This window comes from Scyliorhinus canicula, chromosome 2, assembly GCF_902713615.1.
Source record: "Scyliorhinus canicula chromosome 2, sScyCan1.1, whole genome shotgun sequence".
NCBI classification, from domain to species: domain Eukaryota; kingdom Metazoa; phylum Chordata; class Chondrichthyes; order Carcharhiniformes; family Scyliorhinidae; genus Scyliorhinus; species Scyliorhinus canicula.
The window spans coordinates 169,324,246-169,350,697 of record NC_052147.1 but is presented as its reverse complement, the minus strand read 5'-3'; the positions used below and the strand labels follow the sequence as shown (position 1 = coordinate 169,350,697).

The 26,452-nt window shown below is 48.0% G+C and overlaps 1 protein-coding gene across 5 annotated transcripts in view; it reads right to left on the bottom strand.

Moving 5' to 3' along the window:
- LOC119961757 (cyclin-dependent kinase 2-like) overlaps positions 1-26,452 on the bottom strand; it is a 125,754-nt gene that overhangs the window by 64,010 nt on the left and 35,292 nt on the right. For 2 of the 5 annotated variants that reach the window (XM_038789015.1, XM_038789014.1), the window contains exons 4-5: positions 18,579-18,749; positions 3,856-3,957 (exon numbers count right to left, since the gene is read on the bottom strand). The exons of 1 other annotated variant lie outside the window; for it this stretch is intronic. In XM_038789015.1, the coding sequence (XP_038644943.1) occupies positions 3,856-3,957; positions 18,579-18,749 (273 nt within the window). Of the gene's footprint in view, positions 1-3,855; positions 3,958-3,994; positions 4,187-18,578; positions 18,750-26,452 lie in introns of those variants that run through there. 2 more of the 5 variants (XM_038789017.1, XM_038789016.1) reach the window with 2 other exon arrangements.

Here is a 26,452-nt window from a genome sequence, read left to right as displayed (position 1 = left end):
CAAGGGGCGGCAGCTCAACGCGTATGTGCGGAGACTGCTCAATGTTATGATGATGCCGGCAGTGGAGGCGGAGATAGAGGTGGCGCTGGACGCAGAGAAAGCGTTTGATAGAGTTGAGTGGGGGTACCTGTGGGAGGTGCTGGAGAGGTTTGGATTTGGGGGGGGTTCATCAAATGGGTGAGGCTGTTTTACGCGGCTCCGATGGCGAGTGTAGTCACAAATGGAAGGAGATCGGAGTACTTTAGGCTCTATCGTGGGACCAGGCAGGGGTGCCTCCTGTCCCCCTGCTCTTTGCACTGGCGTTTGAACCGCTGGCTATGGCGTGGAGATAGTCAGGGAGATGGAGGGGTCTGGTGCGGGGTGGGGAGGAGCACCAGGTATCGCTGTATGCGGACGACCTGCTGTTATATGTGGCGGACCCAGAGGGGGGAATGCCGGGGGTGATGGAGCTGTTAGCGGAATTTGGGGGCTTTTCGGGCTATAAGCTAAATTTAGGAAAGAGCGAGGTATTTGTAGTGCACCCGGGAGATCAAGAGGAGGGAATTGGGAGGCTCCCTTTCAGGAGGGCAATGAAGAGTTTCAGGTACCTGGGGGTGCAGGTGGCCAGGAGTTGGGGGATTCTCCATAAGCTTAACTTCACCAGACTAGTGGAGCAGATGGAGGAGGAATTTAAAAGGTGGGACATGGTGCCGCTGTCGTTGGCGGGCAGAGTGCAATCCGTCAAAATGACGGTTCTCCCGAGGTTCTTGTTCCTCTTCCAGTGCTTGCCCATCTTTATCCCTAGGGCCTTTTTAAAAAGGGTAACCAGCAGCATCATGGGATTTGTTTGGGCGCACGGCACCCGAGGGTGGAGGCGACATGGGGAGAAGTGGGGGGCTCGATGGAGGCTCCGTTAAGGGGGAGCCATAGGTTCGTCCCGGGGAACATGGATGGGGGATTTCAGGGATGGTACAGAGCGGGCATTAGACAGCTGAGGGACCTGTTTATCAACGGGAGGTTTGCGAGCCAGGGGGAGTTGGAGGAGAAATTTGGGCTCCCCCTGGGAAACATGTTTAGGTATCTGCAGGTAAAGGCATTTGCTAGACGGCAGGTGGAGGGATTCCCTGCGCTCCCTGCGAGGGGGGTGAGTGACAGGGTGCTTTCGGGGGTCTGGGGAGGGGAAGATATCCGATATCTACAAGCTTATGCAGGAGGTTGAAGAGGAGTCAGTAGAGGAGCTGAAAACTAAGTGGGAGGGGGAACTGGGGGAACAGATCGAAGACGGGACATGGGCTGATGCCCTGGAGAGGGTTAATTCTTCCTCCTTGTGTGCGCGGCTTAGCCTCATTCAATTCAAGGTGCTGCATAGGGCCCACATGACTGGGACGAGGATGAGTAGGTTCTTTGGGGGTGAAGATAGGTGTGTCAGGTGCTCGGGGAGTCCAGCAAACCATGCCCATATGTTCTGGGCATGCCCGGCACTGGAGGAGTTCTGGAAGGGGGTGGCGAGAACGGTGTCAAGGGTGGTGGGATCCAGGGTCAAGCCAGGATGGGGAACTCGCGATCTTTGGGGTTGGGGTAGAGCCAGGAATGCAGGAGGCGAAAGAGGCCGGTGTGCTGGCCTTTGCGTCCCTAGTAGCCTGGCGAAGGATTTTGCTACAATGGAAAGATGCGAGGCCCCCAAGCGTGGAGACCTGGATCAATGACATGGCGGGTTTTATGAAGCTAGAGAAGGTCAAATTCGCCCTGAGAGGATCGGTGCAAGGGTTCTTTAAGCGGTGGCAACCTTTCCTCGACTTTCTGGCTCAACGATAGGGTACTGGGACAGTAGCAGCAGCAACCCGGGGGGGTGGGACGATGACTATGTTTGTTTATTTAATTTAAATTTGATTTATTTAATTTAAATTTATGGTTAAGTTCTCTTGTTGGGGTGGGGTGGGATACATGTGTTGCTACGGTTTGGAGGGAGTTGCGGGTGTTATGGGGCAGTTTGTTGCATATTATTACTTGTTGTTATATTTTTATATTTTTTGTAAAAAATTCCAATAAAAATTATTTAAAAAAAAAAGAGTATTCTTACAGGGCATTATGGTGGCATTATTACCAAGGAGACTGACATTAGCATTTGGGTGGCCGTCGCATCTTGGAGCAGGAGGAAGGGGATCCTGAATCCTACAATATTTTGAAGGGGAGACTTGGACACACCTAGAAGACACTGGAGAGGAAAGGTTTGGGAGCACTGGGGTAGAACGTGGGAACTGTAAACACTAGGGGTTATTCTAGAATCATGGCACATGGAAATGTGAGAGAATGGCAGAATCGTTAGTGCAAAAGTAGGCCATTTAGCCCATTGTGTCTGCACCCGCTCACTGAATCAGTTTCATATTCCTGTCGTTTCCCCATAAACCTGCACATCCTTTCTTTTTATAATACAGTCAAATTCTCTTTTGAATGCTTTGATTGAAGAATCTAATAAGCTTGTAAGGCTGAGGTGTTTGGCATTAGTAAATTTAAAATATAGTATACCATTAGTCAGTCAACTTATACAATTTGTAATAAATACAAGTTTTTGTAAAAATTAAATTGCCTCATAAAATATTTAAACATGTCATCAGTATCCCGGTTTAATAAAAATCGAAGTCTCACGCTTAATCACACCTGTTCTAATTACAGAGGTTTTCTGTGAGCACTGAATCATGGGAAAATCATGTTAAAGCTGCCCAAGTGCTTAAATTCCCAGTTACTCAAGTCTTTTTGAAAACATATAACTCAAATTTTCATGGAAAGATTATTCCTACGGTAATCTCATGTTGATGCTCAAATTGCATGATATTTCACAAATTGCAAATACTCATAATAACTAGATTTTGTAATTGGCATATTCTCAGGGGTGGTAAAAGCTGTTTACAGCTGCGGAAACATCCAGTCAGATATTAAACATTTCAGTTCCTCCTCCTTCAGGTACCCTGTTCGTAAAGGACAACTCATGGAACTTCCATTGGATTGATCCGTGATTATGCTTGGCAAAGTACTAGTGGTTTCTCATTGCCTTCTGCAGTACGGCAGACCAGGAAACTCTTCTGCTCTTTACCACTTAATCCGGCAACAAAATGAAAGTTAAAAGTTAAAATGTTGACAGAGGAACTTCCCATCATAAATGTTTACGTGGGGTTTATTCATTTGGATCTATGGGACTCCATGGAGGTGTGACCAGAGGTGGCCTTGGGCAGAAAAACCACCATGGGAGAGCAGCATGTCAATTTGCTGTGGTCTTTCCTCTGCCAGACAATTTTCAAGGAGACTGGGTTGGTTATGCAATGCCAGGTGGGTAGCCAAATGAAGCAATTAAGGAGCTTTTAAGGTCCCCCTTTGCCGACAGGTATTTTCTAGTGGACAGGTGGGCCTCCCAAGTAGCTGAAGCATTGCAATGAAATTAAGTGGCCTCCCGCCAGGAGAACAAGTGATCAGTATCCATAATAATTCAAATCACCTCCCTGTTGCTGGTGTAGAAAATGGCCACAGCAGCGGCTGCAGTGGTGGTCTGGCAATATTCAAAACCTTTAGAAGTACTGAGAGGATGTTTCCGTTTTGAGGCAACGCCCCCCCCCCCCCCCTCTCTCTCCTCATTGACCGCAGGCAGGATCTTCCAGGACCTCTGATGTCATCAGCATTTTGCATAGTTCACCTGTCCTGAGCCAGGAAATCAGTAGATCCTGCTGTCAGGAAGGACAGAAAACCCCGCCATTTCTCCTTTTTTTGTACATATTTTCATTGTTCCCCAAATTTTAAAAGAAATTAGCAATATTCTGAGTGTGCTAGGAAGGCATAAATTTGAAATTTTTTTTAACAAATTAATCACAATACTGAGATAAATACCATTTCTGCAAAGATGCATCCTATGCTCCAAACATCCACCGCCGTTGAGTAAAATTTACATCCCAATAAAATTTCTGGTGCTCTGTACCACAAGGTTACAACCTAAATATATAGTAAATAAGAATACAGAGAAGAAGAATAATAATCATTTAGAAAATCCAATTTCCCAAAATCATTATTTCAACCAAACATGTTAAAGCATGACTCAGCTCTGACGAAGTCACTCAACGAGAAACGTTAGCTGTTTTCTTGCCATGAATGCTGAGAGACTTGCTGAGATTTTCCAGCATTTTCTGTTTTCGTTTCAGATTCCAGCATCCACAATAATTTGCTGTTATGTTAAAAATATATGATCAGCATCTACTATAAAATCAGATTTCAGTGATTTATTATAAAATATTTATCATTACTGTGGTCTGAATTAAGCTCAATAGTTGTTTATAAAAATAGAGTACAGACAGTCCTCGGATTTATGTCACAATTGGTTCCTGAAAACCAACTTACAAGTCAAAATGTTGCAAGGTGGAACAATGTTCCCAAAGGAACGATGGTATAAATGAGAAATTGGTTCCTAAACAAGGCAGTAGGGCGCCAGGAAATCTAAAATTAATTACATTTTGCCCTGTCAAGTTGCTGAGGCGACCGTTGATGTCTGCAATTCTTAACACAAGTTCCCTGGTTTGTGTGGGGGATATATTGAAACCATTTGATCATTGTCAGTTGCCTGCTTAACCTTGGACTTCTGTGAGTTTTATCGCATAATAAATACAACATAAGTATATAAGTACATTAAAATGTGATAGTTGTGCCAAGAAAATGTTTTAATAATGAATTTAGAGTACCCAATTCTTTTTTCCAATTAAAGGGCAATTTAGCATGGCCAATCCATCTCTCCTGCACATCTTTTTGGGTTGTGCGGGTGAGACCCACACAGACACGGGGAGAATGTGCAAACGCCACATAAAGACCTGGGGCGGGTCCTCAGCAAACCAATGCACCACCATGCTGCCCCCACCAAAAGATTTAACAGAATAACACTCGTTTCCAACCTAATAAAAACGGTTCAACCTATCCAGTCATACAAAAAGGCGGAAGAGAACGTCAATGCGTATGTACAAATGCACTGGCGTGGCGATGTAAATTTAAAACCGACATTGAGAAGTCAAAATAGGGTGGCAATTTATAAACATTATAAATGCAGTTCGTCATAACTCAAACATCGCATGGACGGCAAGGTAGCACAGTGGTTAGCACTGTTGCTTCACAGGGCCAGGGACCCGGGTTCGATTCCCGACTTGGGTCACTGTCTGTGCGGAGTCTGCACGTTCTCCCAGTGTCTGTGTGGGTTTCCTCCAGGTACTCCAGTTTCTTCCCACATGTCCTGAAAGACGTGCTGTTAGGAGATTTGGACATTCTGAATTCTCCCTCAGTGGACCCAAACAAGCGCCGTAGTGTGGCGATTGGGAGATTTTCATAATAACTTCATTGTAAGCCTTCTTGTGATACTAATAAAGATTATTATTATAAATTCAAGGACTGCCTGTAATGAATTCTATGTTTGCACTACTTTACAGTTTTCTATCGGGAAAGGAGTCAAGAATACAAAAGAACTTGCATTATAATTTTGTGCTGATTAATTGAGACCTCTGTAGTTTAAAGCCTTTTGGGAACAAAGATTATGAAACATTACGAAAAATAAAGTAGCTTTGGCTGCTTTCTGTCACCAGCCCCCTCCACTTGGCAGGCAATGAGACCCAGGCAGTAGAAGCTGTCAGCAGGGCTATAGTCCAGTTAAAGTTTCCAAGAGCTGCCATGACATTTCGAAAGCTGACACGGTTGCAACTTCAGTAGCACCATTTCTCGCGGTGGCCATTGCGGAAACCGTAACTTCAGGAAGAGGGTGCCTCAAAGACAGGTCAGTAGGTCTGGGAAAGCAGAAATTAGCAGCCAGGTTCTGGTATTCACATGGGGGTGAGGGGTCGTAGAGAACTAGTAATGTCATTGCCATATAGGTGACCACTGCTGCTGCAGGGGGGATGGGGAGCTTCCTCTGTGGGCCACGGAGTGCTCATCAAGGAGTGGCCCATCACCCAGAGTTTACCTAGCGATTTCCCCACAAGGCAGCAAACTCAGCATGATCACAATAGTTCTTAATAACCATTTAAGTAGCTTAATTGATTGATTTTGCTTACTTAGTTCTTTGTGTTAAACAAAATAGTTGGACTTCCGATGGTGACATGTAGGTGGAAGTTGCACATTGGGTGGCACCTGCTCAAGGCTCCGGTTTTTGGATTTTAATGCCCGGTTTCAGGGTAGTTTTTGGATAAGCTGGTGCAAGAAAGCACAAGAAAGGCGAGGAATGTCTAAGACCCAGATGAAAGCCGCTGGGAAGAAGGGGCCGAGAGAACGTTCGCCGTCGAGTAAACGAGACAGCCCGGCAGTAGGAAAGATGGTGGAGGCCGCTCCTTTCACAGTGGAAACTCTGACCGAGCTCTGTAAACTCTGGAGGTACTGCAAAAGGAGATGATGGCTGCGATGAAGGAGTGGGTGGAGGAGGCGGCGATTGCTCCAGTGAAGGCAGCAATGTTGAAGACATCGGCCGAGGTACGGGAGCAGGGAGAGAATTTGAAAGGGGTGGAGGAAGCTCAGTTGCAGCACAGTGACCAGTTCATCTCGATGGGTAAGGAGCTGCGGAGGGTGGCCTGGGGAACAGGTCGAGGCGACAGAATGTACGAATTGTGGGCCTGCCTGAGGGGGTGGAGGGCCCGAGGCCGGCTGAGTGCTTCACAAAGATACTGGCAGAGTCGTTGGGGAGGGGGTGGAAGAACCCTCCCAATATGAGCTGGGCTTATCGGTCACTCAGGCTCAAGCCAAAAGCAGTTATAATTTGCTTTCACAAGTTTCAGATCAAGGAGAAGGTCCCGAGTTGAGTGAAACAAAAGCGTGAGCTGAAGTGGGAAGGAGTTAGTATTCAAATATACCAAGACTTGAAGGGGGAGCTGGCGGGCGGCCTTCAGTCGGGTGAAGACGACTTTCTACAGTAACAGCGTGAGGTTTAGCGTGGTCTACCTGGCAAAGTTGAGGGTGACCTACAATTTGAGAGACTTTTACTTCGAGACAGTAGAGGCAGCGGAGTTGGTTTTTATTCTGCATTTGTTTGGGGGGGGGGGATAGCTGCTTTTTTGGGTTGGTTGAATGGGGAAGGGTAGTTTGCCTTTGTTATAGTCTACAGTTGGTTACAATTCTATTGGGCTTTGGGTTTATGGCGGTTTTCTGGGGTGCAGATTTTGCACTGGCTTTGTTTTCAGGGACTGGGTCACGAGGGAGGAGATTGGGGGGAGGGGGGCCTGGGCAGGGGCCTCCACACTAGTAGTAAAGATTGGCTAGTGAACGGGAGTGTGCTGGGAGGGGGCGCAGTCTTTGGAACCTGGTCGAACACATTTCGTGGGCCTGGGAGGTGTGAAAGATGGGGGGATGGGATTAAAACTGGGATAGGTGTTTTTGAGAGGATGTGGATGGGGAGATTCTGGGGGGGAGGGGGCCGGTTCAACGGTAACAAAGAAATGGGGCGGGTCAGGCCCGAAGGGCAGGGCCTATGGTGATGGCGGATAGGAGGGGCGGGGGGTTAAGAGACTCGCGGTCAGAATAATGACGTGGAATGTGAGGAGGTTAGGGGGGGCGGTGAAGAGACTGACGAATTTTACACACTTAAAGGTGGGGGCAGGTACTTGATAGCGGCAGGGGCACTAGAGGGGAGGTTGGTGGCACTGGCGAGTTTATATGGCCCCAACTGGGATAATGGGGTGTTTGTAAAGAGGATGCTGGGTGCCATCCCAGATTTGAATACCCCATGAGTTAATAGTGGGGGAGGATTGGAATATGGTGTGATTTCGGACCATCCTCCGCATCAGTTGGATGTGGTTTTGGAGAAAAGGATGGCCCAGAGGCTGAGGTGGGGAATGGACGTGGAGTTGTTAGTGGATCGGAGCTTTTGTGATAAGAGTGCGAAAGTGATCGAGGAATACGTGATGAGGGGGGAGGTGATCTCGTTCAAAGCCAAGGTGGACAAGGATGAGAGAGAGGAGCGCCAAAAACTAAGAGGAGATTCTGGAGGTTGATGGTAGGTACGCGGGGGACCCGGATCCGGTCCTCTTGGCCAAGAAGGATTTGCAGGCGAGGTTTGATCAGTTGTCCACAGAGAAAGCGGTGCGTCAGTTGAGAAGGATGAGGGGCAGTCTACGAGCACAGAGAGAAGGCAGGGCAAATGCTGGCCGGCCACTCCGGAGGGAGATAATTCAGGATAATACGGGACAAGATGGGGAGGCTGGTGGCGGCCCCGGAGCAGATCTATAAAGTTTTGAAAGAGTTTTATAAGGAACAATATGGGTCGGAGCCACTGGGGAAGGTGCAGGAGATGAGGGACTTCCTGGATAGGTTAGGGCAGGGGTGGGCAAACTAAGGCCCGCCAAAGGTCTTTATGCGGCCCACCAAGTCATAAAAAAAAAAAAGGTTAATGGGGGGGGTGTTGGGTTACTTACTGGTATAGGGTGGATACGTTGACTTGAGTAGGGTGATCATTGCTCGGCACAACATCGAGGGCCGAAGGGCCTGTTCTGTGCTGTACTGTTCTATGTTCTGTATGAGGCGCCCAGAATCATAACCGGGTGAAGTAATTATTTTACTTAATATACTATGCGGCCCTTTAAAATTGTGAATTTCTGAATGTGGCCCTTGCACGGAAAAGTTTGCTCCTTTGGGGCAGCACGGTAGCATGGGGGTTAGGGTATCCAAGGCTGGGTGAGAAGGATAGAGAAAGCTTGGAGGGGCCGGTGGGGGAGCAGAAGGTGAAGGAGGCAATTGAGAGGATGCAGGCAGGGAAGGCGGCAGGGCTTGATGGGTTACCAGTTGAATTCTAAAAGAAATTTGCTGCCGCTGATGGTGGGAATGTTTCAGGATGCAATAGGTGGGTGTGTCTTGCCGCAAACGATGGGGCAGGCTTAGATTTTGCTGCTGCTCAAGACGGGTAAGAATCCAGCGCCATGTGGGTCGTACAGGCCCATATCCCAACTGAATGAAGATATTGGCAAAGGTGCTGGGGTCAAGGTGGGAGGGATGTCTTCCAACGGTGATTGTGGAGGATCAGATGGGATGTGTTAAGGGAAAGAAGCTGTTCCTGACGTGAGGAGGCTGCTGAATGTGATCACATCTCCTGCGGAGGGAAAGAAAACGGAGGTGGTGGTGGCACTGGACGCAGAGAAGGCGTCTAAGTGGGGTTACTTGATGGCGGTCCTGGAGAGATTTGGAATTGTGCCGAGGTTTGTGGCATGGGCGGCTGTTGTGCAAGGAAGCGATGGTGAGTGTTCACAATAACAGCATGAACCTCGGTTAATTTGCACTGCACTCGCTTACGAGGCAAGGGTGCCCTATATCGCCCCTGTTGTTTGCACTGGTTATAGAGCCCTTGGCCATTGCGCTAGAATAGAATAGAACAGTACAGCACAGAACTGGTCCTTCGGCCTTCGATGTTGTGCCGAGCAATGATAACCCTACTCAAACCTACGTATCCACCCTATACCCGTAACCCAACAACCCCCCCCCCCCCAACCTTACTTTTTAGGACACTACGGGCAATTTAGCATGGCCAATCCACCTAACCCGCACATCTTTGAACTGTGGGAGGAACCGGAGCACCCGGAGGAAACCCACGCACACATGGGGAGGACGTGCAGACTCCACACAGACAGTGACCCACCCGGGAATCGAACATGGGACCCTGGAGCTGTGAAACATTTATGCTAACCACCATGCTACCGTGCTGCCCCAAAGGAGCTTGGGATTGTGGAAGGGGATAGTGGGAGGAACCATAAGGTGTCCTTATATGCCAATGATCTGATATCTCGGGACCGAGCACGTTGGTGGGGAGTATAATGGGACTGCTCCTGAGATTCAGGACGTTCTTGGGGTATAAACTGAACTTAGGGAAGAGCGAGTATTTTATGGTCTCCCAGCTGGGTGTAGGGGTGCCATTCCATTTGGCAGCAACCCATTTTAGGTACGGCCTGGGATTGGGGGGGGGGGGACTCAAAAATAAAATTTTACTAGTTTGTTGGGGAAGGCAAAGGTCGATCTGTCAAGGTGGAGCAACCTCCCTCCGCCGTTGGTGGGCTGGGTGCAGCGAGATAAAATGAATAATGTTTTGCCATGATTCTTGCTTTTATTCCAATACTGCCAGTCTTGTTTATCGAAGTCCTTCTTCAGGAGAGTGGACAAGTTAATCTCCTTGTTCATCAGGCAGGTGGGGGGAGGGTGGTTCTGCAGAGAGGACAGGTAGGTGGGGCTAGGCCTCCCAAACATGCTATACTATTGGCCGGCGAATCCGGAGAAGAAGCGGGGCTGGAGCAAGGATAGGAAGGCCTGGTGAGTTAAGATGGAGGCGGACTCGTGTAGGGGTTCGGGGTTGTGGCGCTGGTAACAGCACCGCTTCCGATGGCTCCAGCAAAGTACTTGATGAGTCCGGTAGTGGCGACCACATTGAAGATTTGGAGGCAGTCAGGGAACATTTAAAGCTGGGGGCCGGGTCAGGGGGGATGCCGATTAGGGAAAATCAGGGAGGATGGATGGGAGGTTTTGGAGATGGGATGAGAGGGGGATCAATAAATGGAGGGCTTGTTCATTGGTGTGCGATTCGCGAGCCTAAAGGAGTTGGGAGAAGTATGGGTTGGCGCAGGGGGAAGGGTTTAGGTACATGCAGGTTTGGGACTTCGCAAGAAAGGTTTTCCCGACCTTCCTGATAGCGCCAGCCTCTTCGTTGCTGGAGGTGGTGCTGTTGGCGGGAGGGCTGGAGAGTGGGGTTGTTTCGGCAATCTAGGGGAGGATCCTGGAGGACAGGATGTCTACGGGTGGGATTAAGGAAAAATGGGGGGGCGATGGAAGAGGGATTGTGGTGAGGTGCTGTGGAGGGTGAATGCCACGGCCTCGTGTGCAAGGCCAGGGCTGATACAGCTGAAAGTCGTACATATGGCGCACCTCACAAAATCAAGGATGAGCCCGTTGTTCGAGGATATGAAGGAAGTCTGTGAGTGATTTGGGAGGGGCCCCGCGAAACATGTCCTTATGTTCTGGTCCTCCCCGAAATTGAAAAGGTTTTGGAGGATGGTATTTAGCTCAAACTTGGGGGTTTTGAATATGGATGTGGAGCTCGGTCCCGTAGAAGCCATATTCGGGGTGTCGGACTGGACCGAGTTGCAGACGGGAGTGGGCTTTTTAGCCTTCGCCTCGCTGATCACTCGTAGGGGTGAAGTCTCTTCACCCTGTGCCTTGGCATGGCGGGGGAAGGGTTTTTGACCCTGCAGGTGACATTTGAGCTGAGGGGGGGGGGGCGCGGAGGACGGGTTCTACAATTGTTGCGGTTGTTCATTCAATGAACAATTGTTCATTGTGCACTTGCGGGAGTTGGTTACTGTTGAGTCGGAGGGGGATTTCTTGGGTTTGGATGGAATTGTTTTTAAAAAATATATTGTGGGGTTCTTGTTTTTCTTTCGTATGGTGAAAATGATGAAAATATGGCGAATATAAATATATATTTTTTTTAAATTTGGACAGTGAGGTTCCCATGTTTCCTACCATTGACTATATAACATGGTGGTAGCCAACCCTCCGGATGTCCCCTCCACTATTTTGCCAGCCCTCATGCCTTCCCACCCATTGCTGAAGAGTCATGAAAGTCAGCCCTTTGTTTAATAATTGTAAAGCAAACAAAAACATAATCCATTCTAATAAACATATCGTTATGGATTTGGTACACATAATTATTTGAACGGATTTGTGAATTTCTCGTGAGGGCAGGATAATGTTTAATTTTTCCAAATTTCTACTCCTTTCTTTCCTTTTAACAATGCTGAAGCTTGAAGAATGATTTCACTGGCAGGGGTTCACAGCATCACAGCTGAAGTTGATCCGGCAATAATTACCACACAGATGAAATTTCTTTCAAATATAACTTACAAGTGTTGTAGGAGGGAAATTGTAACTTTTCACCATACAAGATCCAGATGGATGCTCAAACTAATTGGAGGACATTTTTTTGCCAGGTTTATGTCAATGAATCCAATTGTGATCAGTTGATTTGATCAAATCCAGGGTTTTTCTTATCTATCGGACTCAATAACTCACCAAGATTTGGGTCATTTACTGAGCTATAACAAGTGTCACCTAGTTGTCAGTATAATTGTTCTGCAGTAGACTACTAAACATCCTCATTAGTTAATAAGGTTCTTTTTCAGAGTTGTAATAAAGGATTCACCATCTTCTGCTCGGAACCGGGAATCACAGTTGAAGGGAGTCCAAGTTGGAAATAGGGTACAACATTGTAGTGCCATTTAGAAGTCCTGCATTCACTTTATTTGGGAGCATGGGATTGGTGAAATTCCCTAAAGTATCAGTAGCTGAACCATTAATTTTTTTTTAAACTTTGAAGTTCCAGCTTTGTCATTCAAGTTCCATTCTTGTCTTCTGGCATGACTAGGGTAGGTAGGCATAATCTCTGAGGACTTCCGGTTGCGGTGATGCGGAGCTAAGCTGCACGTTCGGTAGCTCCCTCTATTTTTGGTCTTTTGGGCTCTTTTAAGGGCCCGTAGCGGTGCTGGTTGGACTTTTCCCCGTGTGGGAACACATCCACTGTGCTTATCGGCCGGTGGATGGACTGGACCAGGAGCGGAGCGGCCAAAAAAATCGGCTTTGGAGCAGAGAAAGGTGCGAGGCAGGAAAAGCAAGATGGCGGCGGGCGGGGAACCAGCAGCGTGGCAGCAGTGGCCGCAGGAGCAGCTTCAGAGAGCTGAAGGCTGAGATCCTGGAACCATTTAAGGCCTCGCTGGACAGGCTTATGGCGACCCAGACGGCTCAGGGTGCGGAGATCCGAGAGCTTCGGTAAAAGGCTTCGGAGAGCGAGGACGAACTCCTGGGCCTGGCAGTGAAGGTGGAGTCGCACGAGGCGCTCCACAAGAAGTGGTTAGCGAGGATGGAAGAGATGGAGAACCGCTCCCGTCGGAAGAACCTGCGGATTCTGGGCCTCTCGGATGGGGCTGAAAGGTTCGGATTTGGAGGCCTACGTGGCTATGATGCTGAACTCACTAATGGGCGTGGGGTCGTTCCATGGACCCTTGGAGCTGGAGGGTGCCCATCGAGTGCTGTTGAGGAAACCCTGGCCGAACGAGCCGCCTCGGGTGGTGCTGGTCTGTTTTCACCGCTTCGTCGACCGTGAGTGTGTGCTGAGATGGGCGAAGATTGGGGCTGGTTTAGCTCAGTGAGCTTAATCGCTGGCTTTTAAAGCAGACCAAGCAGGCCAGCAGCACGATTCGATTCCCATACCAGCCTCCCCGGACAGGCGCCGGAATGTGGTGACTAGGGGCTTTTCACAGTAACTTCATTGAAGCCTACTCGTGACAATAAGCGATTTTCATTTCAGAAGGAGTAGTAAGTGGGAGAATGCGGAGATCAGGATCTAGCAGGACTGGAGTGCGGAGGTGGCAAAGAGAAGGGCTGGTTTTAATCGGACGAAGGCAGTGCTTCACAAGAAGGGGATGAAGTTTGGCCTGTTGCAGCCGGCCCGCCTCTGGGTCACTTACAAAGACCGCCAGCTCTACTTTGATTCTCCGGAGGAGGCCTGGGCTTTTGTCCAGGCAGAGAAGCTGGACTCGAACTGAGGACTGGGGAATGATGTACATAGTCCGGAGGCTTTGTCGTCTTTGGCATCCTTTCGCTTTTATTGGTTGTATTTGATGATGCCTTTTTGCTTTTTGGGACTGTTGTTTGTTTATTTGGGCGCTTTTTCGTTTTTTCACTGGAGGAGGGCTAGGGAGTGGTTCGCGGTCCCGTTGGGTCATGTGCCCGTCTTTTCCCGCGTGTTGGGTCGGTGGGGCGGGGTTTGGGATAGAAGCGCGGGCTTTCCTCCCGTGCTGGAGGAGCAGTGGGCGGGGCCGGCACTGGGAGGGGGGATTGGTGGTTGTGTTGCGCCGGGGGGGGGGGGGGGGTCATTGGGATGGTGGGAGCAGCCGGGTTCAGCAGGAGTCGGCCGACTTACGGAAGTACGATGGAAGGGGTTACACAGCTTGGGGGGGGGGGGGGGGGGGGGGGGGGGGGTGTACCGGGTTGCTGCTGCGGGGGCCGAAGGGGAACTGCTGGTGATGGGGGGGGGGGGGGGTTTGGGAGGGGGGGTCTGCCACCGTGGGAACGGGCCTGGGGGGTTCTGCGGGCACATGGTGAGCCGAGGGAGCTCTATGGCTGACCGGCGCAGAGGGAGGGGGAAGACCCCCCAGATTCGGCTGGTCACTTGGAACGTGAGGGGGCTGAATGGACCGGTGAAGCAGTCCCGGGTCTTGAGCGCCTCTGAAGGGGCTGGGTGGGACGTGGCTACGCTCCAGGAGACGCACCTTAAGGTGGCGGATCAGGTGAGGTTGAGAAGAGGCTGGGTTGGGCAGGTGTTTCACTCGGGGCTGGATGCGAAGAATCGAGGGGTGGCGATTTTAGTTGGCAGGAGCTTGTCATTTGTGGCGTCGAGTGTGGTGGCGGACAGTGGAGGTAGATATGTAATGGTGAGTGGTAGGCTTCAAGGGGAGCGGGTGGTTCTGGTTAATGTGTACACCCCCAACTGGGATGATGCGGGCTTCATGCGGCGAATGTTGAGCCGGATCCCGGACCTGATCTTGGGAGGGGATTTTAACACTGTGTTGGATCCAGCTCTGGATCGCTCGAGGTCAAGGACGGGTAAGAGGCCGGCGGCGGCCTCAGTGCTGAGGGGATTCATGGATCAGATGGGAGGGGTAGACCCTTGGAGGTTTTTGAGGCCGGGAGGTAGGGAGTTTTTCCTTTTTCTCCCATGCCCACAAGGCTTATTCCCGGATTGACTTTTTTGTCCTCAGCAGGGCGCTAATCCCAAGAGTGGTGGGGGCGGAGTATTCGGCGATAGTCATATCTGACCATGCTCCGCATTCGGTGGACCTGGAGGAGGGGAAGGATCAGGGCCCGCTGTGGAGGTTAGATGTGGGGCTGCTGGCAGAGGAGGCAGTATGTGGTCGGGTCCGTAGGGGTATAGAGGGGTATTTGGAAGCTAATGACAATGGGGAGGTGCAAGTTGGGGTGGTCTGGGAAGCGCTGAAGGCAGTGGTTAGAGGGGAGCTGATATCTATTCGGGCGCACAGGGAGAGGGCGGAGAGGGTTGAGAGGGAGAGGTTGGTGGAAGAAATGGTAAGGGTGGACAGGAGGTATGCGGATGTCCCGGAAGAGGGGCTTTTGAGGAAGCGTCGCAGTCTCCAAGCGGAGTTTGATATACTGACCACCCGGAAGGCAGAGGCGCAGTGGAGGAGGGCGCGGGGGCGGTATATGAGTACGGGGAGAAGGCAAGTCGGATGCTGGCCCACCAGCTCCGGAAGCGGGAGGCAGCGAGAGAGATAGGGGGAGCCACAGATGCAGGAGGAAACCTGGTGCGGAGTGGTAGGGACATTAATGGGGTGTTCAGATCTTTTTACGAGGGGCTGTACCGGTCGGTGCCCCCTAGGGAGGTGGGCGGGATGGACCTCTTTCTGGATAAGCTGGAGTTCCCAAGAGTGGAGGATGAGCGGGGTGAGGGTCTGGGGGGCCCAATCGAGTTGGAGGAGCTGATAGAGGCGCTGGGGAGCATGCAGACCGGGAAAGCACCAGGGCCTGATGGGTTCCCGGTGGAGTTTTATAAGAAATTCTCACATCTGCTGGGCCCGCTGCTTGTGAGGACCCTGAATGAGGCGAGGGCAGGGGGGGGGCTTTGCCCCGACAATGTCTAGAGCATAAATCTCACTGATCCTGAAGCGGGATAAGGACCCCCTCCAATGTGGGTCTTACAGGTCGATCTCGCTCCTCAACGCGGACGCAAAGTTGTTGGCCAAGATACTGTCCAGGAGGGTGGAAGATGGTTATACACGAGGACCAAACGGGGATTGTGACGGGGAGGCAGCTGAATGCCAATGTGCGGCGGCTGCTTAATGTCATGATGATGGCGTCGGCGAATGGGGAGGCGGAAATAGTAGCATCGATGGATGCGGAGAAAGCTTTCGATAGAGTGGAGTGGAGCTACCTGTGGGAAGTGTTGAGGAGATTTGGGTTTGGTGAGGGATTCATTAGCTGGGTGAGGCTGCTGTATAGTGCCCCTGTAGCGAGCGTGGTGACGAATGGGAGGAGGTCGGAGGACTTTCGGTTGTCCCGGGGGACAAGGCAGGGGTGCCCCTTGTCTCCCGTGCTTTTCGCGTTATCGTTTGAGCCCTTGGCCCTGAGGGATTCGAAGAACTGGAGGGGGATGATGCAAGGGGGGGGGGGGGGGGGGGGGGGGGGAGACACACACACCGATTGTCGCTGTACGCGGATGATTTACTGTTGTACATTGCGGATCCGGCGGGGGGAATGCCAGAGGTGCTGAAGATATTTGGGGAGTTTGGGGATTTCTCGGGCTATAAGCTCAACGTGGGGAAGAGTGAGCTGTTTGTGCTGCACCCGGGGGACCAGGAGAGGGAGATAGGAGAGCTCCCGTTGAAGAGGGCAGTGAGGAGCTTTAGATATCTTGGGGTCCAGATAGCTAGGAGCTGGGGGGCCCTGCATAGGCTACATTTTTCGAGGTTGGTGGAACACATGGAGGAGGAGTTTTGGAGGTGGGACGCGCTGCCGCTCTCTTTGGCGGGTTGGGTCCAGTCAGTTAAGATGACGGTGCTCTCGAGGTTTTTGTTTCTCTTCCAGTGCCTCCCCATATTGATCCCGAAGGCTTTTTTTAGGAGGGTAAATAGGGGTATTCTGGGGTTCATGTGGGCGCGCAAGACCCCGAGGGTGAGGAGGGTATTCCTGGAGTGAGGCAGGGAGTAGGCAGGTTGGCGTTGCCCAACATGTGTGGGTATTACTGGGCTGTGGATGTGGCAATGATTCGTGGGTGGATGATGGAGGGGGAGGGTGCCGCATGGAAGAGGATGGAGGCGGCGTCCTGCGTGGGCACGACCTTGGAGGCGCTGGTGACGGCCCCGCTCCCACTCCCCCCCGGCAAGGTATTCTACGAGTCCAGTAGTGGTGGCTTCCCTCAAAATTTGGGGACAGTGGAGGCGGCATAGGGGGGGAAGTGAAGGCCTCAGTGTGGGCCCCGATACGGGGCAATCACCGGTTTGCACCAGGGAGAATAGATGGTGGGTTTTTGAGTTGGCACAGGGTAGGCATCAGGCGGATGGGGGACCTTTTCCTCGATGGGAAGTTTGCGACTTTAGAGGAGTTGGAGGGGAAGTGGGGTCTCCTCCCTGGGAACAATTTCAGATTTATGCAGATTAGGGTGTTTGTTAAGCGGCAGGTGGCGGAGTTTCCGCTACTGCCACCTAGGGGGATGCAGGAGGAGGAGGAGGCCTCGGTGGAAGAGCTGAAAGCGAAGTGGGAGGTGGAGCTAGGGGAGGAGATCGACGAGGGGACTTGGGCGGACGCCCTGGGGAGGGTGAATTCGTCCTCTTCTTGCGCACGGCTCAGCTTGATTCAGCTGAAGGTGCTGCATAGGGCGCACATGACTGGGGCCAGGATGAGCCGGTTCTTTGGGGGAGAGGACAGATGTGGGAGGTGCTCGGGTGGCCCGGCGAACCACACCCACATGTTCTGGGCGTGTCCGGCGTTGGAGGGGTTTTGGAAGGGGGTGGCGGGGACCTTGTCCAAGGTGGTCGGCTCCAGGGTGGAACCAGGCTGGGGGCTCGCGATCTTTGGGGTAGCATCGGAGCCGGGAGTGCAGGAGGCAAGAGAGGCCGGTATGCTGGCCGTTGCTTCTCTAGTAGCCCAGCGTAGGATTCTTTTACAGTGTTTTGACGCGAAGCCCCCGAGCCTGGATTAACGACATGGCTGGGTTCATCAGGCTGGAGAAGGTCAAGTTTGCCCTGAGGGGGTTGGTACAAGGGTTCTTCCGGCAGTGGCAGCCCTTTCTCGATTTTCTGGCCGAGGGTTAGAGGGTGGTCAATCTCAGCAGCAGCCCGGGAGGAGGGGTGGGTTTGGGATCTGTTAAGGGGGTTTGTTTTTGCGACTGTTTGTTTGCCACTTTCTTGTTTTTTGTATTGTTATTAATTTATTGCTTTGTATTGGGGAGGGGATTTTTCTTTCTGTTTATTTTTTATACCTTGTTTATTTTATTGTTGGGAGAAAATTTATTGTTGAAAACTTTGAATAAAAATTATTTTTTTAAAAAGGTATGATCTCTGAAAAGCAGACAACTTTGTTGGTCTAAAAGTCTTTCATTATTCTTAAAACTTTCATGCTTCTCTTGCATTGAATCTTTTTTTTTTACTGCTGATTATAACTATGCCAAGAACAGCAGGCAGATTACATACTGCGTAGAAAAAATATTTGAAACAAATACTTCAATAAAGTATACCAAAAGTGGTTAAAATTATTTTTCTGTTCAGCACTGATGCCTAAACCACTTTTTATTTGAAATAGCTATAATTCTTTAAAACTTGAAAATAGAAAGCGTTAATAAATATCCATTTCCTTTTTTTGGGACTCATAGCATAGTTTTGTAAAACCAGGCAGAATTCTGATTTTAAGAGTATTCACATTAAGTAGCTGAGCAACCCTCTTAAAATATATCACGTGGGAAAGGGTTAAATCCTCAAAAAATATAGTGGGAGTAAAATGAATACCCAAGTCTTAACTTTATGAACCATTTGTAAAACTGCATAGATGCAAGTTACCTCATGAGTATAAGTACGCACAGGAACTCCAAAGGCCCTTGCCAATCCAAAATCTGCTAATTTGATCGCACCCGCATCATTAATAAGCAAGTTTTGTGGTTTTAAATCTCGATGAAGGACTCTATGAGAGTGACAGAATGCCACGCCTTGCAGCAGCTGGAACAGATAACTCTGCCAAAAGAAGCATTTTGGTTTGTGAACATTCAACATTAAGAATATCCATAACTCGCCAATCTCCATATTGCTATCTTATTGTTACAAATCAGTAGAAATATTACAGTACTAGGACATAATTGGACTGACAGAGTTTCTCCAAAGACTCTGGAATAAATACAAAATATGCCTACAGAAGACTGTTCAATGAAGATCGGAATGCCTTGTTTATCAGATTTCTGTTTTAATCAGATAATGATGTGGAGATGCCAGCGTTGGACTGGGGTGGGCACAGTAGGAAGTCTTACAACACGAGGTTAAATCCAACAGGTTTATTTGGAGTCACTAGATTTCGGAGCGTTGCTCCTCCATCAGGTGAGTGAAGAGGTAGGTTACACAAACACACTTTAACCTGGTGTTGTAAGACTTGTTACTTAATCAGATAAATTCGACAGCTCTCTCCTCGAGAGAGAATTGTGAAATTCCCGTCAGTGTAGTCGTCTCGATTCAGGCATTCTTCATTTTTTTCTGCATCAATGGCAGCACGATGGTGCAGTGGGTTTGCCCTGCTGCCTCATAGCGCCGAAGTCCCAGGTTCAATCCGGCTCTGGGTCACTGATCGTGTGGAGTTTGCACATTCTCCCCGTGTTTGCGTGGGTTTCGCCCCCACAACCCAAAGATGTGCAGGCTAGGTGGATTGGCCTCGCTAAATTGCCCTTTAATTGGAAAAAATGAATTGGGTACTCTAAATTTATCAAAAAATAAAATAAATTTCTGTGTCAATTACAAAGAACAGCATCCATGTTTCCTATAAACTAAGATGTAACATACATAAAATATTCTAGGAGGTAACATGCCTGGGATGAACATTACGCCTGAATGCTGTGAATAAGATCACTGGAAGTTAGTACAGGGATATTGGTTTCTGCAATTGACAGACAAATTGAATAGAAGAACGAACAACAAAGTGCTTGAAAGCACTTTATTCTAAAATAATAAAGTAAAATATCTTAAAAACTGTGAGGTACACTTGTAAGGGGTACACATATCTGGAAGAGAGTTTATGCAATGTCCTGGCAACCAGTGACAAACCATTTATAATTTATAATCTTTTATTGTCACAAGTATGAAGTTACTGTGAAAAGCCCCGTTTTGCCACATTCCGGCTCCTGTTCGGGCAAGTCGGTACGGGAATTGAACCTGCGATGCTGGCTTTGTTCTACATTACAAACCAGCTGTATAGCCCACTGACCTAAACCGGCCCAACTTAACCTTCTCAAGAAGTTTCTACATTTTTACCCCTCCTTGAGGCACTACGTTTAATTGTTCTATCCTGTAAATATGACAAACCATCATCTCCTATCAATGGTTTTATCTCTAGAACCACAAGACTTCATCTGGAATGTGAACATTTATGTAAATGAGATTAGGCCAAAAAGATTGAGTGCTATTTAATATATATATATATATATATCTATCACACACCCACACGTGGATCCTAAAACAGTGCTATCCAAATTAGCACTGACTCGTGTAAAAATGAAAATTAGTTCCGTTACTTCATTACCTCTCGATCTTTGTCTCTAGAATATTGTCTTTAGCCCTTTGACATCAGTCATTTGAAAATAAATTGCATGCATAACTTCTATTTAAACAAACAACTTATTTTAAACCAAGACCAAAGTAAAGGAAAGGACAAAATATATTAACCAAAATTAGGGCTCATAGGATTGAGGATTGGTTAACGGACAGAAAACAGAGTTTAGGAATAAATAACAGTTTTTCAGCATAAGGCCAGTAGTTAGGCCTCAGCTATTTACAATCTATATTAATGAGTTAGATGCGGGGACTGAGTGCAACCATGTGGAAGTTTGCTGACAATTCAAAGTTAGGTGGGAAAGTCATCAATTAGGAAGGGCAGAATTTTCCCCTCCTGCCTGCACAGTGTTTTGTGGTGTGCAGGACTATAAAATTTGAAGAGAGGCCAAAAATTAAATTTCTGTCGGTGGGAAAACAGCGTGGAATTTTCCCCGTACCACTTTCATGGTGGGAACCCAATTTGCATGCATTACTGTCACGAATGCTCATTAAAAATGCTACTTGCCAGGATCAGGTAAAACATAAAAAATAGGAGCTGTGGGCCATTCGGCCCTTCAAGCCAGTTCCGCCATTCGTTATGATCATGGCCCATCATCCAACTCAGTAACCTGTTCCCACTTTCCACCCATATCCTTGAATTCCTTTAGCCCCAAGAACTGTATCTAACTCCTTCTTGAAAACATAGAATGTTTTGGCCTCAACTGCTTTCTGTGATAGAGAATTCCACAGGCTCACCACTTCCTGAGTGAAGAAATTTCTCATCTCCATCCTAAATGGTTTACCGTGTAACCGTATGTGGAAATGGTAACAGGCAGAAAAGGGGGAAAACACATAGGCCAGAAACAATCAAATGAAACAACCAAACCAGGCTGGAATCGATATTGGCGGTCTGCAAGACCACAGAAACTCATTATCGGTATATGGACTTTATGATTACCCACTCACAGTAGCTATCATGTTTATAGAAAAGGACAAAGACCATGCTATGAATATGTAACTGACTTCCAGACAGAAGGTGATCAACATTGCAACAGGATGAACGATAAAGATGCCTTCAGAATCCAGTGGTCAGACGTTTCAGAGGACAATGGATCTTGATTGAATCACCCTGGCTGGCTGGCTGAACAGGAGTATCCTGTTTATTCCCATTAATGAGTTTGAGTCTGGAAGGGACAATAGGACTCAGGCCAGGTGTGGCCGTATACCTAGACTCAGTGCTAGCAGAACTGGTATAAAAGAAACAACATTGGAACAGATCTTCAGCGATGACCTGAGAGTCATTCAGGCACATCCATCGCATAAGAAGGGACCCTGGGATCCGAGCCCAGAGTAGTTATCCACGTTGAGTGATCAAAGCCTTGTCAGCATAGAACATAGAACAGTACAGCACAGAACAGGCCCTTCGGCCCTCGATGTTGTGCCGAGCCATGATCGCCTTACTCAAACCCACGTATCCACCCTATACCCGTAACCCAACAACCCCCCACCCCTTAACCGTACTTTTTAGGACGAGGCAATTTACGGGCAATTTAGCATGGCCAATCCACCTAACCCGCACATCTTTGGACATCCTTCACTAAATTCAGGTAATAGCTAGAACTCAGCTGTGAGTTTGAACCATATTTTGTGCGAGTAAGAGAATTGTGAATAAAATTGGGTTAAACTATGAACTTGTTTCGTCCATTGTTCGTTTCATAAGTAAAAGCACCTGAGTAAAACGTTTTGTTCAGAAACTGGTCAAACTGTCTGATAATTTACAGACAACACTTAGACTGTGACACCTGGTGGCACCCCTACAATCTGGAACATCCTTCCTGCATCTGCCCTGTCTAGTCCAGTAAGAATTTTATAGGTTTCTATGAGACTTCCCCCTCATTCATCTGAGAATATAATCGTAACCGACTCAATCTCTACTTATATATCAGTCCCAACATCCCAGAAATCAGTCTAACAGACCTTCGCTACACACCCTCCATAGCAAGAGCATCCTTCCTCAGATGAGTAGACCAAAATACACTTCCTGGTGCTTCCAGAGTGTTTCTCCAACTTTTTGTACTGCTAACCAATGCTCCAAGAAAAGAAATACATATCTTGTTTGGACACATGTGGTTCATCTTGTTTAGACAAATGATGGTCTCCATAAATGATGTGCAGTGTTTTGAGCCACTGGAAGAGGAAAGTCACTGGTTCAAACCTTGATCAATGTGATTCTCAGGTGAAAGGATAATCTCTGATCCCATGGTCTAATGGATTGCTGGTAGAGGTAATTGTAACTGCCAAAAATATGCGGGTTTGGATCATACGAGGTTAAAAAATGTCAAATTCAAACTGCACTGAACTTGTTCACTTCAGACTTTAATGGTGAACCAAGGACAGTGATGGTAACCAAACAGCCCCAAGGAGGTTTGCCACTCATTGACATAAAGTGGTGTATTTATCTTTCAGGCTAGCTAGTCAGATTTCCCACATATCGGGAAACATGGCAACTGAAGGGAGAAGAACTGCTGCATGCAAGGAGTAATTACTTTTTCCGCACTGCTTTTGGGTCTGGATTACGGCCTGCTGGGAGTCCATATATCTGCAGACATTGACACTGACAACTGCAAGACATTCATCTGCAGCTATGACAGTCTGGAGGTTGACTGTTTGGAATGGCATTAGAAGAGAGCAGAAATGGAAAGCAAAGCTGGTGAGAACAGGGCCCCACAGTAAAGACGCCAGTTAATCCTGCACCTTTTCAGCCTACTGTCTTCCTCTGCAGCAAATTTATCAGACAGTCCCATGCCAGAAAGGGGCTTCTGAGTCACAGAAGGTAATGTTTAGTTGACCAATATGATGAAGACTATCATCTCACAAGGCAGAAGGCTACCAAAAATATGTTCTTCATTCGGATAAAGTGGAACGGGCTCCCACACAAGTCCTGTCTCATCCTAAGCAAACGTGTTTCCCACTTCACAGGACTAGATCTTTACCACTGATCTCCCACATCACACTGCAACTTTCCGAACCACCTTATTTCCACACCAACTCACAAACTCTATCCTCATCAGCTTGAAATCTATGTGCTCCTGGGCTGTGCCAATTCTAAAATATTTCCTGCCCAGTAGGGGGTAAACCTGTCAATTAGGCGGTCTTCCAGGCAGTAAACCTTAAAAGAAAACATGAATATTGTATAATTAAAACTCCAGAACTACTCCTCCGCTGACTGATAACACAGCTCCAGTAAATAACAAAGCCAGAGAATCATAGAATCCCTCCAGTGCAGAAAGTGACCAGGCAGTATTACCTGGGTCTGTTTAGCTCACTGGGCTAAATCGCTGGCTTTGAAAGCAGACCAAGGCAGGCCAGCAGCACGGTTCGATTCCCGTAACAGCCTCCCCGAACAGGTGCCGGAATGTGGTAACTAGGGGCTTTTCACAGTAACTTCATTGAAGCCCACTCGTGACAATAAGCAATTTTCATTTCATTCATGCGGCACCATTGAGTCTGCATCCCCCTCTGAAAGAGCAGCTTACCTAGGCCCACTCCCTTTCCCTATTCCCGTAAACTCTCCTAACCGTTGGATACCAAGGGGCAATTTAGCATGGCAGTCCACCTAACCTGCATATCATTGGACTGTGGGAGGAAACCCACGCAGAAATGGGGAGAACGTGCAAACTCCACAGCGTCACCCAAGGTCGGAAACGAACCCGGGTCTCTGGCATAGTGAGTCAGCAGTGCTAACCACTGTACTAGCGTGCTGCCCCATCAGTAAGGTCATGAAAAAAATTATCAGGCACTCCAAAAGGGTTTGAGTTAATTAAGGAGAGAGCCAGGGCAGATTTGTCAAAAACAGATCACGCTTGACTGATCCAATTGAAATTTTTGATGACATAATAGATGGTTGACGAAGGGAAATGTGGTAGATGTTGTCTTAGTGGATTTTAATAAGTCTGGGCTCACGTGTGAATGGCTATTTGGGAAATGGAAGGCTTATAATAATCAGCAAACAATAAGTCAGAACCAGGCAGAAAATGGTTAGGGTGAGAAGTTATAATACCGGCAAAACACTAGAACTGTCTAATCAATACAAACATTTGTTAATACTAAATATTTAAATATACAAAGAATCTGTTATTTTCTGATTTAATATGCACAAGATGGGCAGAATTTAATCCTGCCCCCCAAAACATAGGAAATAGGAGTGATGTAGGTCAGCTGGCTGGCTGCACAGTATTTTGGTTGATCTGACTGTGCCTTAACTCCATTTTCTTGTAGTCCCCCATAACCCTTGACACCCCATAGATCAAAGATTTGTCTACTCAGCCTTGAATATACTCAATGACCCAGCCTCTTCTGCTCTTCGGGGTAGACAACTCCAAAGGTGAACAACTCTCTGGGCGGCATGGTGGCACAGTGGTTAGCACTGCTGACTCACAGCTCCAGGGCCCCGGGTTCAATTCCAGCATCGGGTGACTGTCTGTGTGGAGTTTGTATGTTCTCCCCGTGTCTGCATGGGTTTTCTCCGTGTGCTCCACTTTCCTCCCAGTCCAAAGATGTACAGGTTAGGTGGATTGGCCATACTAAATTGCCCTTCAGTGTCCAAAAGGTTAGGTGGGGTTACTGGGATAGGATGGAGGTGTGGGCTTAAGTAGGGTGCTCTTTCCAAGGCCTGGTGCAGACTCGGTGGGCCAAATGTCCTCCTTCTACACTGTAAATTCTACGATTCTAGAAGAAATAGATCCTCATATCCATCTTGAGTTGGAGACACTTTGGGCTCCAAGCCAAATAGCACGAGTCAGGAAATTCCCTAACACCACACTCGTCTTGGGAAAAAGTGCCCTGAGAGACTGTTTTTGTGCTCCAAGTGCAGCACATCAGGTCCATCACCCGTGTATAGCCGCAGGGGCTGGCAACTCAAGTTCTTTAAAGGGTCTACATCAGTTCTCTGGGATTTTGTTGTTTTATTGAGTATTATGCCTCTAGCTGACATTCACATCCCATCACTCTACCCACTTCCCATCCATACCAAGTCATACCACCATATGGTCCCCACGCCAACTCATGCCCTCCCATCCACCACCCTTTCCCATTATCCCCTCCATGTCAACTCACCCAGTGTCCACCACGGGTAGAACTCAGGTGACATGTTGAGAGGAAATAAAATAAAGGTCTAAATAAAAGCTATTATAGCCTTTACCATAGCAAAAAAAAACAAAAAAAACCACTCCCCAATCATGAAATCCCTTTCAATATTCAAGTCCAGTAGTGGAAGGAAGCCAAGTTTTAATAACGATCGTCCTTGGATTAATGTCAATAAACACTATTGTAATGGCTGAAACTGATCTTTTTTTAAACTCTCAGTGACACAAGCAGACTGTTTTAAATTGTATTTAAAGAGCTGGGGATTTAAAGAACATTGCAGCTTGCCAGTTATACGGAGCTTATCCAACCTTCACAAGTCTTTATGTCTCCTCCATAAATTAGTGATTGTCGCACTGTGGAAATTGGGTGTTTGAACTCACCAGAGTTCAAACAGACCCCATGAAAGGAAAATTCCTCTCTGCATCCAACTTGCCAAGCCCCCTCAGATTCTAAGAGTCTAGGTCCAACATTTTCAACCTTTGCCCATAAGACAAACCTTTCATGCCAGGAATCAACCTAGAGAATCGTCTCTGAACTGCAATACATCTCTTCTTAAATAGAGATGAAAACTGTACATAGTATAGGTGAGGTCCTGCCAATGCCCTGCACAGGTATAGCAAGATTTATCTGCATTTCTACAGTACTATTTCCCTTGCAATTGCTTTCAATTGCTTCCTAACTACCTGCTGTACCTCGTGTGATCAGGTGAGGAGGGGGTCGAATGGTTCCCTACTTTTCCCACTTTATTGTAAAAAGGTTTTTCTGAAAAGGATATACTTGCTAATTCCGTTGCATAGGTTTTCTTGAGTTTGACAAAGAGGTTGATTTATTGTACTTCACCCAGCAAAGAAAAAATAATATAACATGCTTCAACTTGCACACACAAGCTCTCAAAGTTCACACAGAAACACTAACAGATTAATGTGGGGTAGGATAGATGAATCAACTTGAGTCTAGGGAAATAAAAAGTGGCAGTCCATATTTGACAACTTGGCTGA